Below are 14,724 nucleotides of genomic sequence, written 5' to 3' on the forward strand. Positions count from 1 at the left end.
CCCAGGCGCCCCGGATATAAATTTTTAAAAAATAAAAAATAAAGTTAAATAAAAAAAAAAAAGAAATTATACCACAAAAAAAAATTTAGGTCATAAACATGGATGATGTCAATATTAGCCTGCTCTCTGATATACTTTTATATGTATTTGTTCACATATTTAGCTTATTGGTTGTATTATATGCTCTTAAGGGCCAACATTTTCTTTTTCTTTTTTTGTTTTTTAAGTTTATTTATTTATTTTGGGAGAAAGAGAGTGTGTGCATGAGTGCGTACATGAGTGGGGGAGGGGCAGAGAGAGAGGTAGAGAGAATCCCAAGTAGGCTCTGTGCTACCAGTGCAGAGCCCCACATGGTGCTCAGTCCCATGAGCTGTGAGATCATGACCTGAGCCAAAATCAAGAGTCAGATGCCCAACCAAGTGAGCCACCCAGGAGCCCCCAGGGCCAACATTTTCTCTTAGGCTAAGCTTCCTAGAGCATAAAATACAAAGATTTGGATTAACCAACCATCTTTCACTATAATTTACATGGACAATCTAGAGCTAATTCTAGCTCTGACACTTATATCCAAATTATATCATTTAAATTAATAATCAGTTCTCCTTTACTGAGTATCTTCTGCTTTATCTTCCTTTATCTTATTCTGCCTAATACAGGGTCAACTATGATGTAGGAATTGGACCCAGGTGGGCAAAATTGCTTGATGCCACAGTAGAAAGCTGGCAACTGGCAGTTAATGAGTGGTAGTAATGATGGGCTCCAGTGCCCTTTTGAATAGACTAGCAGTCATTAGTGTGTATTAACAAGAAAGACTATAGATATGGGAATGTACAAAATAGTGGTACCATTAAGTAGTGATTTTATGAATGCTGACATCTCCTGGCTTTGCTGTTAATTTCTCATGGTAGCTTCCCTCACTGTCTACTTTCCATTATAACTATCTTGTACTTTAATATCACTAACTCATCACTTTGTCATACATTATACCAACATTTTAAGTTGAAGCTCTTCTTTTCACAGGACTCTAATTATGGGAGATAAGAAAGCTGGGTTTTCTGTTTTCTGGGCTGATGATGGTTTAGACACAGGACCCATCCTTCTTCAGAAGTCATGTGATGTTGAACCCAATGATACAGTGGATGCACTTTATAATCGGTTTCTCTTTCCTGAAGGAATCAAAGCCATGGTTAGTATATTTATGCCATCGAGAAGAATTTAGTAAACCTTTAAGATTTTAGAAATATTTTTCTTTTATTGAGAATTTTCCTATATTAATTGTTATACACAGTATAAAGCTGAAAAACAAAATTAGATTTTATATTTGCCAGTAGGATGGTATATTTCGGGTTGAAATCTGAATGTTAAAATTTCTTAGTTTGTGAAGCTATCTTGTTCCTCTGAGAGCACTGATAAAATGGGTGAAGTAGCAATGAAATGGCTTCATTTATTTTGCCAAATACTTGAATCTCCAACCCTGTTTATAATGACTAATTGTAAAGAAGTGTATAGACTCTTAAGAAATTTTGCTATGGAAGTTGGACTTCCTTCAAAAGTATTTGAAATCAGTCTATGTAACAGGGTGAAATTTGGCATTGCTTAATTTTTTCAGATGTGCTCTGGGTAAAAAGCTCAAAGCACGTGCACCACAACATAAAAATATATTAGCTTGTAGAAATACTGAAAGATAATTTCAGTGTCATTTAATTTTTTCCGAGTTCGATATATATAGTAGAAGCAGCCACATAGAGATGGACATTAGGAAAAAGCAGCAGCTATGGATTTAGGAGGAAAGACAGCAGTGATTTGTTTGTATCATTTAATGATTAAGAGAGTAGGGCACTGGTGTCAGAAAGACACCAAAGTTCTCATTCTACTGCTTACCTGTTGTGACAGTAGGCAAGTCGCTTAGCTTCGCCAGCCTTGGTTTCCTTATCTGTAAAGTGTAGATAACTGCCTGACTTACAGGCATGCTATGAAAATTAGGTTGCATTTGTGTAACGTGCCTGGCACACAGTAGGTGCTAAAAAATGATCATTACAATCAAAATAGTGTTGGGTGTGTTCAGTGGCATTTGCTCAAGCCCAGATCATGTATCCAATGATATTATAGCTACAAGTGGGCAAGTGAATGAGCTATGAACTGGCCCTGTTCTCAGGTCTCTCCATCCGCATACTTTTGGGGGGTGGGTGTTGGTCAGCAGCTGTGTATGCTGAGAGCGAGGTCTGGGAACTGAAGCTCAGGTAGGCCTCCCCATGAAGGAGAGAGACTCTCAAGGCAAACGAGAATCTGGCACGGAAGAGAATTCAGGACACATCCCAAAGGCAATCAAACTCATGGGTAGATTTTAATTATTTTTAAATTTCGGGTGTCCTACACTAGAAAGTAAGTTGAATTTCTTAAATATAACAACGTACCACTTTCTAGAATCATCATGATAAATAGAAATCACTCACAGTGACTTATTTTACAGTTATATTACTGAAATTCCCACTGGGTCATCAAGGGATGTTGAAATTTGTTGAAACAAGGGAGTCATTTTTAAGAGTACAGGCTTGATATTGGCAATAGGTAGACTTGGATGGAGATCTTGCTTCTGATGCCTATTGGCTACCTCTGCTCTTGAGCTAGTTGCTTCACTTTTCTAGGCCTCGTTTTTCTCATCTGTAAAACCAGAATAATAATATCTACCTGGCAGGATTGGTGTGATGTCTGCAAAGGATATTTTCTATGAAGTAGCTATCACATTGCCTGGCACATAGATGGACCTGAAGAAATGGTAGTTGTCTATTATTATAGTCTGACTCTCTGGACAGATTTCTATGTAGCAATTCTGTTTTGCAGAGCTTCAATTAAACAGATGATGCCATTGCTGACCATTAGGCTATAACCCAGATAATGTTTTTGGCTTTAGGTGGAAGCTGTTCAACTCATAGCCGATGGAAAAGCTCCTCGCATTCCCCAACCAGAAGAAGGAGCAACATATGAAGGCATCCAGAGAAAGGAAACTGCTGAGGTATTTATATCCACTCAATAATACACCCCAAAGTTCTTGGCCATTTACCTTTAAGTAGTTCCCAACGTACAATTTCCTGGCCAAAGGGTAGATCTCCAATCCAGCCTATTCTATGCTTACCTAACCCCACTTCCACCACTGATGGAGAGAGATGTTTCTATTGCCTTTGACACTCATAGCATTAGGAGATTCAGCTTTGTGCTTTCCTAGATTTCTTGGGATCAGTCTGCCGAAGTTTTGCATAACTGGATCCGAGGTCATGATAAAGTCCCTGGAGCTTGGACAGAGATAAATGGACAGGTATGTGCCAGGGACCAATTTTTATGTGTGTGTGTGTGTGTGTGTGTGTGTTACCTTTGTAAAAGTTATTACACACAAGTCCTCTGGTTCTTTCCTTGGTCATGAAGAGGGTCTGTGATTCTAGGTATATGTGCCCAGCTGGATGAAAACACCCCCATCTTTACTCGTACTGAGCATTTGCCGTGAAGCAGATGCTAGGCACAGCCTCTGCTCTCAAGGAGCCTGCAGTTTTATGGAGAAAGCAGAGAAGTGAATAAGCACTCACAAGGCAATAAGACAAATGCTATCCTTGAGGCCCAGACTCAGGTGCAGTAGGAAAGGCTTCCTAGAAAAGCTGGTCCATTTGTTTGCCCTTCAAGAGGTCAGCAGGTAGAGAAGGAAACAAAGAAGCAAAGACCCAGAGATAGGAGAGTGTTACCCAGTCTAGGAGTCCCAAAGAGCCTCAGGTGTGAGGAGCAGGTGGGAGAGGTGGCCATGGGGGAGGGGGGGCGGGGTGGAGAGGCAGGGGAGGAGCAGGAAGGGCCTTATAATCCCTAGGAAATCTCAACCCAATTTGGCTCTCAGGTTTCAGCTCTCCTTGGGAGTTCCCTGACTTCACAGGCCCTTGCTGGCCAGGTTGGGGGTCCCTCCTCCTGGTCCAACAACCCCCTGCCTGCCTCTGACACAGCGTATTATATATATTGTCAGGGTCTCTTTATTTATCAATCCCCCCACCCCTACTAGGCTTTGTACTCCATGGGGCAAGGACTTCATGTTATTGTCTTGATAATATCCTCACTTAAGTAGGATTCTTAGTATGTATTAGGTGCCAACAAAAATATGTGGGATCAGGAAGGACCAAGAGAGGGAGTTTAGTGCAGTAGTTAAGTGAGTGGGAACTGAAGCCAGAATGTTTCTGTTAAAATCTGGCTCTGCCACTGTTTGCTGAGTAATCTCAGGCAGGTTACTTAACCAGTGGGGCTTTGGGTTCCTTATTGCAAATGGGACTAATAATAGCACCTGGGTGCCTCAGTTGGTTAAGCATCTGACTCTTGATTTTGGCTTGGGTCATGATCTCACGGTTCAGGGATCAAGCCCTGCATCGGGCTCCATTAACAGCATAGAATCTGCTTGGGGTTCTCTCCCGCCCCCCCCCCGCCCCCCGCCGCCCCTCTCCTGCGCATACACACACACACACACACACTCTCTCAAAATAAATACACTTAAAAAATAATAATAGTGTCTCTTTTATTGGCTACAGGTCATTGTGAAAATTAAGTGAGTTAATACATGTTAATTCATTTACATACTGAGTCCTGGGCATGTGTATTCAATAAATGTTAACTATTATCTTCAATAGGTGATAGCTAATAGTCATAGAATTATAATCACAAATCAATTACCATCACATTTTCTTAGTTACGGTCTGGATCCAGTCCTGTTTCCATGAACTGACCCACAAAGCACCCTGTACTTCCCATCAGTAATTGCACTGGACTGTAATCATCTGGTTGCTACCTGCACCTGCCCTCACTGACTCTCTACCATCACCACCTCCCCTCCCCTTTGAAAATCCTACCTTCAAGCTGCGAAGTCTGCAAGGCCTTTTTGTCTCATTTACCTTCGTATCCATGTGAAGAAATGATAAATGTCATCTGGTTGTGAGGCATTCTTGAAACTCTTCAGTCGTACATTCATAAACTATCTCTTGCTCGGTATCATTTCCACAGATGCTTGATACAGTCTCCCACATTGGGGTGTTCCGATTTTATCAGAGATGATGATTCCAACTGGAGCTTTTTTGCAGGGAGTGCTGTTTGCACACACCCCTGTTTGTAGGTGTAACTCCCTCATTTCACATGGGTTTGATCTCTTTATTAGATGGTCACGTTTTATGGCTCGTCATTGCTGAAAAGCTCCGTGCCTTCTGGAGAACCACTGGAAATCAAAGGTGCCACGAAGCCTGGTCTTGTTACCAAAAATGGACTTGTTCTTTTTGGTAATGATGGAAAAGCAGTGAGTGTTCAATATGGTCACCTATAAAGTAACATTTTTGGTTTCCTTCTATAACCCAAGCTACTAAGGAAATATCTTTTACAAGGTAATCCAGCTTTGCAGTGCGACATGGGAGGCTCGAGATACCCATGCCCTATTTCTGTCGGGGGATGAGCTGGCTCTGTGTGCCTAGTTGAGAACAAGTCTCCCTAGGATGAGCCTCAAGGACCTGTGCAGTCACCTTGGTGGCACAGTAGAAAGAGTTTGGAATTTACTCAGGAAACAGGATGTGAATCCCTTGCTCTGCCACTTACTGGTCTTGTGGAGGACGCTTCTCTCCTCTGAGTCTCTGTTTCCTCATCTATAAAACAGACAGTAGTCCCATCTGTCTGCCTTCCCACTGCTGGAGCCCAGGAGGCTAAATGCAATGGATGTGGCCCTCTTCAGATGCTCCTTGCCTTTGCCTTCCACGCAGGCAGCCACCCTCACTGCTGTGCTTGGAAGCATGGGCCCTTGGCCCCAGTGGGCTCTTTGAAGAAAGCAAAGGGGAATTTGCAGCTTACAGATATATTCTGGTAGCTGGCAGGGTATATCAGTTATTAAGATTGTAGGCTTCAGGGTCCAGCTGCTTCTCGGTTGTAACCCCAGCTGTGCGGCATTGGGCAAATCACTTACCCTCACTGAGTCTCCATTTCCTCATCAGTAAAATGGGGATAATAATGGCACCTGCTTCCATCGGGATTTATGAGACTAAAATGAGATACGTGCATCCATACATGAATACATAGCACTGTGCCTGCTACAGAGTAAGTGTTCAGATGATGGGAGGAGGAGGGGGAGGGGGAGGAGGAGAAAGAGGAGTTACAGTAGGTTTTAGTCTACATATATCCAAATGCCAATCTTTTGGGAGCTTATTACCCATTTTGAGATGTATCTACCCCTAGACTTAACTTTCTCCTTTCTGCTGCCTTTATTAAAATACCATTTCAGTCCTTTTACAAATAATGGTGAGTGCTTTCTATCCATATTTTTGTATTTGCCAAATAAGCTGCCCCTTGTATTTGTGTAATCTACGACACGTCTTCCCCTACCAACCTCACTTTTGAATTGTCCTAATCTTCAATCCTTCTGTTTGTCTTGTTGCTGCACTGTAGCTGATGGTGAGGAATTTGCAGTTTGAAGATGGAAGAATGATTCCAGCCTCTCAGTACTTTTCAGCGGGTGAGACCTCAGTGCTAGAACTTACAGCCGAAGAGGTGAAGGTGGCAGGGACCATCAAGGTGAACATGTGATGTCCTTAATGTTACCCTTACCTTGCAAAACTGAAGCATTTTTGCAACTGTACCATCAGTCTTCAGAGTAGTGAGGATGGAACTTTATTTCTCCTCTTTTTTGTATTAGCCATAGTAGGAATCAACTCCAAAATGTATATGCAAAGTTATTTCTCACAAAATAATGCCAGGCAGTTCTAGGTTGGCAGGGGGATTAGAGGTGAAGCTGGAATGTGAGGATTAGGGGTGGAGTCATTCAGGGACCCAGGCTATGCTATGTTCAAAGTCACCTACAGTCCAGGCAGCCAAAAAGGGCAAAAGCGCACAGAGAATCATGGGAAGGGGGTTCTTCATGGGTCAAGACTGGGTGTCAAGTTCACCTCCGCTCATACTCATTGGCTAGAAGTCAGTCATACGGCTACATCTAACTTGAAGAGTTGCTAAAAAATGTAGTCAGACCATGTATCCAAGATGAAAAAAAAAAAGTAGGTTTGGTGAGGCACTGGCCAGTCTCTGCCACTGTGTTTTTCATGGCACGCCCTTCATAAAAATTATCCTTGCCGTATAGGACATCTGGGCTGGAATTTTAAGCAACGTCCCTGTTATTGAAGACTCGACAGACTTCTTTAAATCTGGAGCAAGCTCAATGGATGTTGTCAGGTAAAACTATCACCCTGTTGACTCACACCCCTCCACTGGGGATTTTGACTTTGACTTTGAAGATCCAATCCAATCCTTTGTTCTGGATGCTATCACTCTACCATTATTCTATTTCTCTTTTCTTCATCTTTTTTGGATTGTTTGTTTCCAAGGCCAAACACATATCTGTGTTCCTTTCTCTGTCACTAGCCAGGAGTTGTTTTCATATCTCCTGTATACCTAGAAAATCAGTGCTTCTAATTGTTTGTTTCTTTTTAAAATTCGTCCTCACATTTGTTAGCTAATTTTCCTCCAATATGACACTGGAGTTGGGAAGCTCTAAATGAGAATTTTTTTTTTTTGATGTTTATTTATTTTTGAGAGAGGAGAAACGTAGTGCAAGCAGGGGAGGAGCAGAAGAAGAGGAAGACACAGAGGATCCAGGTTCTGAGCTGTCAGCACAGAGCCCAATGCGGGGCTTGAACCCATGAACCATAAGATCATGACCTGAGCTAAAGTCGGACGCTTAACCGACTGAGCCACCCAGGTGCCCCTCAAAAATAATTTTGATTCTGCTTAGTACTAACACTAACCACATAATAAAACAAATGTTTGCTCCATTCTTATATATGATCTACAGAAAATATTATACAATGTCTTTTGTTTCATAATCTTTATTTACATTAGGGACTTTTCTTTATTCCTTATTCCTTGAGTACCTTTGAAAGGATAGGAACTGATTTTATGTGCCCCTTAATTATCTTGCTTGCAAGTAAGTAAAATGTTTTTGCCTTGGTTTCTTTTATCATAGCCATGCACAAAGTTAAAGACAAAAGAATATCCACTGTCCTTCCAGACACCTTTTTAGGGGCACCTGGGTGGCTCAGTTGGTTAAGCCTCCAACTCTAGGTTTCAGCTCAGGTCATGATCTCGTGGCTTGTGAGATTGAACCCTGCATTGGGCTCTGTGCTGATAACATGGAGTCTGCTTGAGATTCTCTCTCTCTCTCTCTCTCTCTCTCGCTCCCTCTCTGCCACTCCCCCGCTCATGCACACACATGTGCACGTGCATTTTCTGTCTCTCTCAAAATAAATAAACAGTAAAAAATTTTTTAGAATGCAGCTTTTTGATTTTGTTCTCCCGGTCTTATCAATTTTTTCAATTATCATAGAAGATCTCATAGGTGGTAAATAGGCATGTGACATGTCTTATCTCAAAGCAACTTGACAAATGTAATGACACAGTGCCCCTAAACTCTTTTAAAAACGTAAATAACATGAACTGGTTCTCACCTGAAGGCTGGTTGAAGAGATCAGACAGAAGTGCGGTGGGCTTCAACTACAGAATGAAGATGTCTATCTGGCCACCAAGTTTGAAGACTTCATTCAGAAAGTTGTGAGCAAACTGAGAGGAGAAGAATCGGAAGAGGAGCTGGTGGTGGATTATGTAAGCTTTTCTGTGCTTCACGAAATCTAAATCATTAGGACCCATACACTATAAAGGAATGTGGTTCCTTTTGTCCATTTGTTTTTACATTTATGACCATTTATTCGTTCATTTATTTATTTATTTTTAATGTTTATTTATTTATTTTTTGAGAGAGAGACAGACAGAGTGTGAGTAGGGGAGCGGCAGAGAGAGAGAGACAGGGGGGGGACACAGAATCTGAAGCAGGCTTCAGGCTCTGAGCTGTCAGCACAGAGCCTGATGCGGGACTTGAACTCACAAACTGTGAGATCATGACCTGAGCTGAAGTCAGACACTTAACCGACTGAGCCACCCAGGTGCCCCACATTTTAAATACCTTTTAAAACAGGTATTTTAGTGACTTGTAATTCAGACACCATTACATTCACCCTTTTAAAATATAGAGTTAAGGGACACCTGGGTGGCTTACTCAGTTAAGTGTCTGACTCTTGATCGTGATCTCCCATGATGATCTCGTGGTCATGGGATGGAGCCCCATATCAAGCCCTGAGTCGGGCTCCAGATTGCACATGGAGGCTGCGTGGGATTCTCTCTCTCTCTGCCTCTGCCCCTCCCCCACTTGCGTGCCCTCCTTCTCTCTTAAAATAAATAAACATTTAAAGAAATTAAAATGTACAGTTCAGTAGTTGTTTTGCTTTTTAGAGAGAGAGAGAGAGGGTGCATGTGCAGGGGAGAGGGGCAGAGGGAGAGAGAAAGAATCTTCTCTCCCCAATATGAGGCTCAATCCCATAACTCTGGGATCATGACTTGAGCCAAAATCAAGACCCCGCTGCTCAACCCACTGAGCCACCCAGACGCCCCCAATTCAGTGGTTTTAAGTATATTCACAGAGTTGTGCAACCATCACCACTATCTGATTGTGGAACTTTTTTTTTTTTAATTATGCCCAAGTTTATTTATTTGTTTATTTTAGCATGCTACAAAATGTCAATATGCACTGAATGAAAACACATTACATATCTTAGTTCCAAAGAGTTTTCATCTATGTAAGGCTAGGCCTTTGGAGAAAACCATGTGTTAACTGAAATGGCTGTAGTGCCCCTATTCTCTACCAGTTCTCTCTTCTGAGTCTTTTTTTTTTTTAATTTAAATCCAAGTTAGTTAACATATAGTGTGATAATGATTTTAGGAATAGAAATTAGTGATTCATCACTTACGTATAACACCCAGTGCTCATCCCAACAAGTGTCCTCCTTCATGCCCCACACCCATTTAGCCCATCCCCCCCATCCAACACTCCTCCAGCAACCCTCAGTTTGTTCTCTTTATTTAAGAGTCTCTTACGGTTTGTCTCTTACATTTTATCTCATTTTTGCTTCCCTTCCCCTATGTTCATCTGTTTTGTTTCTTAAAGTCCACATATGAGTGATGTCATATGATATTTGTCTTTCTCTGACTGACTGATTTCACTTAGCATGATACACCCTAGTTCCATCCATGTTGTTGCAAACGGCAAGAGTTTATTCTTTTTGACCACCAAGTAATATTCCATTGTATATATATGCCACATCTTCTTTATCCATTCATCCATTGATGGACAGCTGGGCTTTTTCCATACTTTGGCTATTGTCAGCACCACTGCTATAAACATTGAGGTGCATGTGCCCTTTCTAAACAGCACACCTGTGTCCCTTGGATAAATACCTAATAGTGCAATTGCTGCGTTGTAGGGTAGCTCAATTTTTAATTTTTTGAGAAACCACCATGCTGTTTTCCAGAGTGGCTGCACCAGTTTGCATTGCCACCAGCAGTGCAAAAGGATTCCTTTTTCTCCACATCCTCACCAACATCTGTGGTTGTCCGAGTTGTTAATTTAATTTTAGCCATTCTGACAGGTGTGAGGTGGTATCTCATTGTGGTTTTGACTTGTATTTCCCTGATGATGAGTGATGTTGAGCATTTTTTCATGTGTCTGTTAGTCATCTGGATGTCTTCTTTGGAGAAGTGTCTATTCATGTCTTTTGCCCATTTCTTCACTGGATTAGTTGTTTTTTGGGTGTTGAGTTTGATAAGTTCTTTATAGATTTTGGATACTAACCCTTTACCTGATATGTCATTTGCAAATATCTTCTCCCGTTCCATCAGTTGCCTTTTAGTTTTGCTGATTGTTTCCTTCGCTGTGCAGAAGTTTTTTATTTTGATGAGGTCCCAATAGTTCATTTTTGCTTTTGTTTCCCATGCTTCCAGAGACATGTCAAGAAGTTGGCTGCAGTCGAGGTCAAAGAGGTTGTTGCCTGTTTTCTCCTCTAGGATTTTGATGGCTTCCTGACTTATGTTTAGGGCTTTCATCTACTTTGAATTTATTTTTGTGTATGGTGTAAGGAATCGGTCCAGGTTCATTCTTCTGCATGTCGCTGTCCAGTTTTCCCAGCACCACTTGCTGAAGAGACTGTCTTTTTTCCATTGGATATGATTTCCTGTTTTGTCAAAGATTAGTTGGCCATACGTTTGTGGGTCCATTTCTGGGTTCTCTATTCTGTTCCATTGATCTATGTGTTTGTTTTCATGCCAGTACCATACTGTCTTGATGATTACAGCTTTGTAATACAGCTTGAAGTCCGGGATTGTGGTACCTCCAGCTTTGGTTTTCTTTTTCAGGATTGCTTTGGCTATTCAGGGTCTTTTCTGGTTCCATATTAGGATTGTTTGTTCTAGATCTATGAAGAATGCTGGTGTTATTTTGATAGAGATTGCACTGAATACGTAGACTGCTTTGGGTAGTATCGACATTTTAACAATATTTGTTCTTCCAATCCATAAGCACGAATGTTTTTCCATTTTTTTGTGTGTGTCTTCAGTTTCTTTCATAAACTTTCTATAGTTTTCAGTGTATAGATTTTCCACCTCTTTGGTTAGATTTATTCCTAGGTATTTTATAGTTTTTGGTGCAATTGTAAATGGGATCGATTCCTTGATTTCTCTTTCTGCTGTTTCATTATTATATAGAAATGCAACTGATTTCTGTACACTGATTTTATATCCTGTGACTTTGTTGAATTCATGAATCAGTTGTAGCCATTTTTTGGTGGAATATTTTGGGTTTTCCACATAGAATATCATGTTGTCTGCAAAGAGTGAAAGTTTGGCTGCCTCCTTGCAGATTTGGATGCCTTTTATTTCTTTGTGTTGTCTGATCGCTAAGGCTAGGACTTCCAACACTGTGTTGAATAACAGTGGCAAGAGTAGGCATCCTTGTCGTGTTCCTGACCATAGGGGAAAGCTCTCAGTTTTTCCCCATTGAGGATGATCTTACCGGTAGGTCTTTTGAATACGGCTCTTATGATCTTGAGGTATGATCCTTCTATTCCTAATTTCTTGAGGGTTTTTATCAAGAAAGGATGCTGCATTTTGTCAAATGCTTTCTCTGCATCTATTGAGAAAATCATGTGGTTCTTATCCTTTCTTTTATTAATGTGATGTATCATATTGATTCATTTGTGGATATTGAACTAGCCCTGCATCCCAGGAATAAATCCCACTTGATCGTGGTGAATAATTCTTTTAATGTATTGTTGGATCTGGTTTGCTAGTATCTTCTTGAGAATTTTTGCATCCAAGTTCATCAGGGAAATTGGTCTATAGTTCTCCTTTTTAGTGGGGTCTCTGTCTGGTTTTGGAATCAAGGTAATGCTGGCCTTGTAGAATGAGTTTGGCAGTTTTCCTTCCATTTCTATTTTTTGGAAAAACTTCAAAATAACAGGTGTTAACTCTTCTTTAAATGTTTGGTAGAATTCCCCTGGAAAGCCATCACCCTGGACTCTTGTTTGTTGGGAGATTTTTGATTACTGATTCAATTTCTTTAACGGTTATGGGTCTGTTCAAATTTTCTATTTCTTCCTGTTTCAGTTTAGTAGTTTGTATATTTCTAGAAATTTATCCATTTCTTCCAGATTGCCCAATTTGTTGGCATATAATTGCTCATATTCTTTTATTATTATTTGTATTTCTGCGGTGTTAGTTGTGATCTCTCCTCTTTCACTCATGTTTTTATTTATTTGGGTCCTTTCCTTTTTCTTTTTGATCAATCTGGCTAGGAGGTTATCGATTTTGTTAATTCTTTCAAACTACCAGCTTCTAGTTTCATTCTATTGTTTTTTGTGTTTTTTTTAATCTTGATACCATTGATTTCTGCTCTAATCTTATTTCCTATCTTCTGCTGGTGTCGGACTTTATTTGCTATTCTTTTTCCAGCTCTGTTAGGTGTAGGGTTAGGTTGTGTATTTGAGACCTTTCTTCCTTCTATAGGAAGGCCTGGATTGCTATATATTTCCTTCTTATAACCACCTTTGCTGCATCCCAGAGGTTTTGGGCTATTGTGTTTTCATTATCATTGGCTTTCATGTACTTTCTAATTTCCTCTTTAATTTCTTGGCTAACCCATTCATTCTTTAGGAAGATGTTCTTTAATCTCCAAGTATTCATGGTCTTTCCAATTTTTTTCTTGTAGTTGATTTCATGTTTCATAGTGTTGTGGTCTGATAATGTGCAAGGTATGATCTCTATATTTTTGTGCTTGTTAAGGGCTGATTTGTGTCCCAGTATGTGATCTGTTCTGGAGAATAGTCCATGTGCTCTTGAGAAGAACGTGTATTCTGCTGCTTTAGGATGAAATGTGCTGAATATATGTTTTGTCCATCCAGACCAGTGTGTCATTCAAATCATTGTTTCCTTGGTGATTTTCTGCTTACATGATCTGTCCATTGCTGTAAGTGGGGTGTTGAAATCCCCTACTATTGTGGTACTATTATCAACGAGTTTCTTTATGTTTGTGATTGATTTATATATTTGGGTGTTTCATGTTGGGAGCATGAATGTTTACAATTGTTAGGTCTTCTTGGTGGATAGACCCCTTAATTATGATATATTACCCTTCTTCATGTCTTGTTACAGTTTTTATTTTAAAATCTAGTTTGTCTGATATACATATGGCTACTTCAGCTTTCTTTTGGTGACCATTAGCATGATAGATGGTTCTCCATCCCCTTTCAATCTGTAGGTGTCTTAGGTCTCAAATGGGTCTCTTGTAAGCAGCCTATAGATGGGTCTTGTTTTCTTATCCATTCTGATACCCTATGTCTTTTGATTGGAGCTTTTAGTCCATTGACTAAAAGAGTCAGTACTGAAAGATAATTTAGTGCTATTGTGTTGCCTGTAGAGTTGGTGTTTCTGGTGATGTTCTCTGGTCCTTTCTCGTCTTTGTTGCTTTTGGTCTTTTTTGTTTTGTTTCATCTTTTCTCCACTCAGAGTCCCCCTTAAAATTTTCTGCATTAAAATTTTCCTTCATTTTGTCTTGTTAGAGGAAGAAAAAAATAATAAAAATTAAAAACTAAAAAATTAAAAACAAAACAAAAAATCAAATAAAGGAAGCTAGATCCTAGTTGTGTTTTGGTCTGCTTATTGAAAGAAGCTTGATATACCAGAGAAAAAGGGGAAAGAAAGAAAAAAAAAAAAAGGTAAGAAAAAAAATGTTTAATGTATATAATAAAATAGAATAAATGAAATAAGGAAAGTGAAATAGAATAAAAAATTTACAATGAAATAAAAAAACATTCTAAAATAATTTAAAAATTTGTTAAATACTAAAAATAATTTTAAAACATTTTTAATTAAATAAAAAGAAAATAAAAATCAATTTTCCTCTTTCTGCTGAGTTCTGTGGCTCAAGTCATGCATATTGTTGTGTTAATCCTCAGATCAGTTTCCTAGGTATGCAAAACGGTTTGGTGCTGATCTGGCTGTGTTTCAGGGACAAGACAAGCTGAGAGCTTCCATGCTGCTCTATCATCTTGAGCCCCCTCCTCTGATTATGGAACAATTTTATCACCCCCCAAAAACCACTATATCCATTGACAATGATTCTCTCCTTTCTTCCCCCCACCCCTGGCTCCCAGATACCATTAATCTCCTTTATGTCTCCATGGATTTGCCTACTTTAGGTATTTCCTATAAGTGGAATCACACAATTTGTGGCCTGTTAAGCATCCGGCTTCTTTCACTGAACACCATGTGTTCAAGGTCCATCTATGTTGTAGTAGGTGT

The 14,724-nt window shown here is 40.0% G+C and overlaps 1 protein-coding gene across 1 annotated transcript in view; it reads left to right on the forward strand.

The window, feature by feature from the left end:
• ALDH1L2 (aldehyde dehydrogenase 1 family member L2) overlaps window positions 1–14,724 on the forward strand; it is a 67,347-nt gene that overhangs the window by 20,201 nt on the left and 32,422 nt on the right. The window contains exons 4-10 of the mRNA XM_058741547.1: window positions 1,021–1,186; window positions 2,912–3,013; window positions 3,224–3,313; window positions 5,174–5,308; window positions 6,442–6,567; window positions 7,127–7,218; window positions 8,496–8,643. Coding sequence (XP_058597530.1) covers window positions 1,021–1,186; window positions 2,912–3,013; window positions 3,224–3,313; window positions 5,174–5,308; window positions 6,442–6,567; window positions 7,127–7,218; window positions 8,496–8,643 — 859 coding nt within the window. The remainder of the gene's footprint in view (window positions 1–1,020; window positions 1,187–2,911; window positions 3,014–3,223; window positions 3,314–5,173; window positions 5,309–6,441; window positions 6,568–7,126; window positions 7,219–8,495; window positions 8,644–14,724) is intronic.

Source organism: Neofelis nebulosa, chromosome 8 (genome assembly GCF_028018385.1).
Source record: "Neofelis nebulosa isolate mNeoNeb1 chromosome 8, mNeoNeb1.pri, whole genome shotgun sequence".
In the NCBI taxonomy this organism is placed as follows: Eukaryota; Metazoa; Chordata; class Mammalia; order Carnivora; family Felidae; genus Neofelis; species Neofelis nebulosa.